This window comes from Batrachochytrium dendrobatidis (assembly GCF_000203795.2).
Source record: "Batrachochytrium dendrobatidis JAM81 unplaced genomic scaffold BATDEscaffold_14, whole genome shotgun sequence".
NCBI lineage: Eukaryota > Fungi > Chytridiomycota > Chytridiomycetes > Rhizophydiales > Batrachochytrium > Batrachochytrium dendrobatidis.
This window is the reverse complement of record NW_006281112.1, coordinates 499,524-504,165: the sequence shown is the minus strand read 5'-3', so window position 1 is coordinate 504,165 and position 4,642 is coordinate 499,524. Positions and strand designations below refer to the sequence as shown.

Below are 4,642 nucleotides of genomic sequence, written 5' to 3'. Positions count from 1 at the left end.
TACATGTTTTTATCGCCTATATGCATATTGACACTGGGTGAGTTGGATTTCAATCATTTGATCAATATCAATCATGACTTGCCATCATTTTGACTTGACAGTTTGGTGATTGCATGAGTTGTGCAAGTTGGTTGTTTAGTCGATGTGATACTTTGAACTCATGATCATAGTACACCATAATCGCAAATACTTTAGTAAACTCCATTACTTTGATCTATACAACACATGCTGATTAGTTTAGTCATGAGCAATCCATTATTGTTACAATATATGAATACCTGTAAACTGGGTCGATTATACTCCAAATAATCGGTTATGATATCTTGCAGTCCAATACTCTGTAAGCGAGGCACTATAACTTTAAAGTCTGCCATTTCAAACCAACACAAAGTCAGCAATGGTTTGAATTCATCAATAATACAATGTTCATTAAACTTACTGTAGTCCTGTTGTCTCAACTCCTGTATCAATTCAAGCAGTCTGACCCATATTTCATCAGCCTTGTATAGTTGAGCATCTGTTGTTAACAGTTCCAAATCTTCCAGGTGTTTGATAAACTCTTTCATGATATCATTCGACTGCATGTTTGATAAAATTAGTAAAGTTGAATTTTGATTTGACAATTTCATTTATGCGAATGTTCAACAATTGCCAAGAATTGTTCATGTTTGGATTGTTGTAAAACACACAAACGAGTTGTTCCATTTTAGTATTGTTTTGATCAGTTTTTTGTAACAAAATTGGATTGTTATCAAACATGCATTTAGAAATACTGTAAATTAATATTCTGAATGTGATTGTTGTGGATTTGGTTTAATAAACAAGTTAGTTTACTACAACACATGGTAATGGATTACTAAACATCATCATAAATCAGATGGACTGGACTGGAATGAGATGAGATGAGATCAATGACAATCGCATTACAGTGTGTGGTGATTAAACCATCGAGTATTTCCAAATACAAACTTGAATGAAAAGTCTTGCCACAATACTGATCAACTGTATTACTGTTTACACTGTGGTATTATTGATGTATTGGAATATTTGGTGTTCAGATACACAATGATAATGGTAGTGCAACTCATGGCAGTTGTACAAACCAAATGTGATTAAAGCCAATAATAATGTCAGACAAGATTGGATAATGAATTAGCGTGTAAATCATCAACATTGACCAAGATTGATTGAAATGGTGAGATTGAGTTGGATGGTGATGAACAACAAATGTGTGTACAGAGTTGTATTGACAATATTGACAGTCAAACACAATACATGAATGTGGGTTCAAATTTGGTGATCGTATAATGTATGATTACTAAGAGTTCACAAAATGTAGATTCAACACTATAGTCTGATTGTGTGTCATATGATGATGGTTGTGTTTATTGAACAATCGACAGTGTTTATCCTACCAATACAGCCAATATCACCACTCAACTCAACAGGTGATCGTTTAATGGCATGTTATTGGACTGACATTCCCAGAGTCAATTTAAACAATATTTGTAATATAAAGTTTGGATTTACAATCTACATTCAAGGTTTCATTCCTGTATTCAAATGATTAAATAACTGCAGCCATATCATTCAGTCATACAAATATGTACAAATATGTACAAATCAAACAATCACAATTAAACTACACACTTTGGTAGTATACATGAAACATTGATACCAGTTTCTTGACCGTCAATTACTGCTAAATATGTCCATAGTTGTCACACACTGTTTATTCGAAATGTGCAATCCTGGATAAAAGACTTGGCGTACAATAGTGGATGACCTGAAATGATTGGTTGCTTACCGTGCCAGATTGATGCTCTGACTCGAATGAACACAATTGATGAGATTCACCCATAATCACTGCTATATTTTGTCCAAGATTGTAAAAATGAATCAATGTCATTAAAACTGAAACTGAATAAATAGTACTTGAAAGTTGCAATGATTTGGTTGATTTTTGTGCAGTACATGCCAACATCTAGTCAGCGTTCATTTATTGCAATCAACCACTTGATGAATTCGATAAAATCAATACTTGAACTCATGTTTTACACCTTCTACATTTATGGCTGATAAATAGTAAAATGTAAATACTAGCCAGGTTTTTAAAACTTGATTCTTGCATGAGCCGACTCGTCCAACTTTCCACCCCATTCTGACACCAATGATTCAAGTTCATCATAGTTTGCAATGCGTTTGTTGTAGCGCTGTTTAATGACCTTGCCTGTCAGATTCGTTTGCTCATGATTGGTACCGCAGAATATCTGTTTGATCGAGATTTTCAATGCAGAATTGACATCAATGGCCATAGAACACCTTGGATGATCATAGAGTGAACCATGAAAATACAGAGAATCTGATGCAGAAACAAAATACGTTGAATCTGGAACATGGTTAATGTTAATCTCTGAATATATGCTCATCAAACCAAAAACAGAGTCCAACTTGAACTTGTTTAAACATGCTGGCGGGTTCGGTAATTTTGATCGGAAAGTGGTCAGATCCGAGTTTGTAATATCAGAACCAAGTCGTTTTCGTTGATCCAAAACTATGATATAGCCAGAGTCTTTTGCGCGTTTCAGAATAAAGTATATATCCACTCCTGGTCCATTCTCACCATTGAGCACAATTTGCAATGTCTCGCCGTCAACCCAGTCAACGAGACAACAGCTGTCGTGTTTCCGAGTGATCTCCCGTGGCATATCAGGTCCATATTGCTCGTTTGATTGGAAAACTTTGGCGATTCTGATGTGAACTTGAGTATTGAAAATGCCTGAATCAAACTGCGATCCATGCAGTATATCAGACAAAACAAGTATCGATATTCCCAATACAAGAAACGAGTTGATTCTGATACAGTAGAAACTAGCACCAAAATACTCCCATGATGACCAACGAGTCATGTTGGAAAATGGATATTCAATGTCAAGCGACAAACCATTCAACGATGATAGGAGTGCCGTTTCAAATTGGTTTAGACCGACCCTTTCATTCAATGGTCTCTTCAAAGCCTGAACAATGATATGGAACGGTACAATCACTTGACCATCATCTTGAATTTGACACATCCCGTTTGAAACCATTTGACTCCAAGTAAGGTTTCTTGCAGAAGGTAGCGATGATTCAGAAAACGGACAGTTTAGTAGATATGTAACAGGCGTGTTTGTAAAACAAGTCGGCAGTAGCTTCAAAATATCAGCGAGTGGCAATTGATGATGCTGCAAATTCGAAAGCGCAGCTACTCTTGCTTTCCGAAAATTGGATTCGTTTAGATCATTCGGCTTCATGGATACGACTTGTTTTGCAAACTCAGTCAGTAGTCTTGTCACGAATGCATTGGGTGATTGAGTAAACAGTACTGGTTGATTGATGCGGTGATCTTGCCATGTTTTCAGCAATCATGAGTTTGGTCCAGTCACCACTGCAGAGACTGCAAACACTGAACAGGATCTGGTTGAGCACCGTGATTGGGTCTTATTTTTGACTGTATAATGTGTGAATGTGCTGATAATATTAATGATTGTCGATCAATGTCAAACACAAATATACCAACTAAAGCAGTGCAATGATCAACATTCGTCCATGAAAATCAAATTTTATTGTAAGCTAAAGCATACATGCAGTTGTAGAATGACAATTGAATCGGTCGAGACCAGTCCAGATTAGCATTCAAATCAGTCGGATTAGTTGTCATGCATGATTTGACCCCAAAGGAATTGAGCCCCACCGCTAACTCTGGAAACAACATTACTCCCAATAGTGGAAAGTGTTTGTCCCATGGAACTAGATTCAGGTGATGCTTCAGGTGATGCTTCAGGTGATGATGTTTCTGGTGATGCTTCAGGTGATGGTTGTGGAGCTTGACTTTCTTGTTGATCACTAGGAGCTTGAGCAGAACTCTTTTTGCATCCTGATGATTGTTCTCCATCACATGTTTCCAAATAAGCATCAACGGTAGAATGTGCGAGGATTTCCCAAAATTGTTCATCAAGCAATTTAGCATTGTAAGGCACTCCGAAAACGAGCTTCACGAGGTCTACTTTGAGGAAATTCAGCTCATTCTCAAGTATTATAATATCGAGATCGCAATCTTGCTTTTCTCTTTCAATCTTCGAGTATTTGGAGTATAGGTTTTCAAGATCAGCCTTGAATCCTTCCATTTTACCATTACGACCACGTCTTAGATCGCCGTCACCACTTTGAAGTACAGTTCTCAATTTTCCAACCTCTTTTTCCAGAAGCTTTACCAATCCCTGATGCTCGGTAAATTGAGATTCTATTGATTTGCATAATTCTAATTGTATAGAATATCTGCCTCGCTTTTTTGAGTATTTTTCGAGCAGGCTCTCGACTTCAGCTGGAAGTGAATCAAGACCTTGTAAGCCTATACCGTTTCCATTAGGAGCTGGCAAAGAGCTAGATTCAGTACTTGTAGTCGCACTGGGAAGAATTGGATTGGCTGTAGTAACCGAGCAAGCGACCAAAAGTGATGTCAATACAGCGACTGTGAGTTTCATTTTACTGGTTTGATTAAGCAAGTTGTATATGATTATCGTCCAACAGGTCAATTATTGGGTCGTATTTATATTCGTATTGAGTGGATAATATCAAGCATAATTTTTGGATGACCGTCCTA

General features: G+C 37.0%; 3 protein-coding genes across 3 annotated transcripts in view; all 3 read right to left on the bottom strand.

Annotated features, from left to right (window-relative positions):
* BATDEDRAFT_91702 (uncharacterized protein) overlaps positions 1 to 584 on the bottom strand; it is a gene marked incomplete at both ends in the record, with an annotated part of 3,307 nt that extends 2,723 nt beyond the window's left edge. Inside the window, 2 exons of the mRNA XM_006681991.1 lie at positions 279 to 367; positions 440 to 584. Coding sequence (XP_006682054.1) covers positions 279 to 367; positions 440 to 584 — 234 coding nt within the window. The remainder of the gene's footprint in view (positions 1 to 278; positions 368 to 439) is intronic.
* Positions 585 to 2,111: 1,527 nt separating this feature from the next.
* BATDEDRAFT_91850 (uncharacterized protein) lies at positions 2,112 to 2,909 on the bottom strand (the record flags this gene model as incomplete). The annotated part of the gene is made up of 1 exon (XM_006681990.1): positions 2,112 to 2,909. One exon carries the CDS (start codon positions 2,907 to 2,909, stop codon positions 2,112 to 2,114), a length of 798 nt encoding a protein of 265 aa, XP_006682053.1.
* A 780-nt stretch (positions 2,910 to 3,689) lies between these two features.
* Positions 3,690 to 4,523, bottom strand: BATDEDRAFT_91849 (uncharacterized protein; the record flags this gene model as incomplete). The annotated part of the gene is made up of 1 exon (XM_006681989.1): positions 3,690 to 4,523. The coding sequence occupies one exon, from the start codon at positions 4,521 to 4,523 to the stop codon at positions 3,690 to 3,692; it is 834 nt and encodes a 277-aa protein (XP_006682052.1).
* Between the last annotated feature and the right edge of the window lie 119 nt (positions 4,524 to 4,642).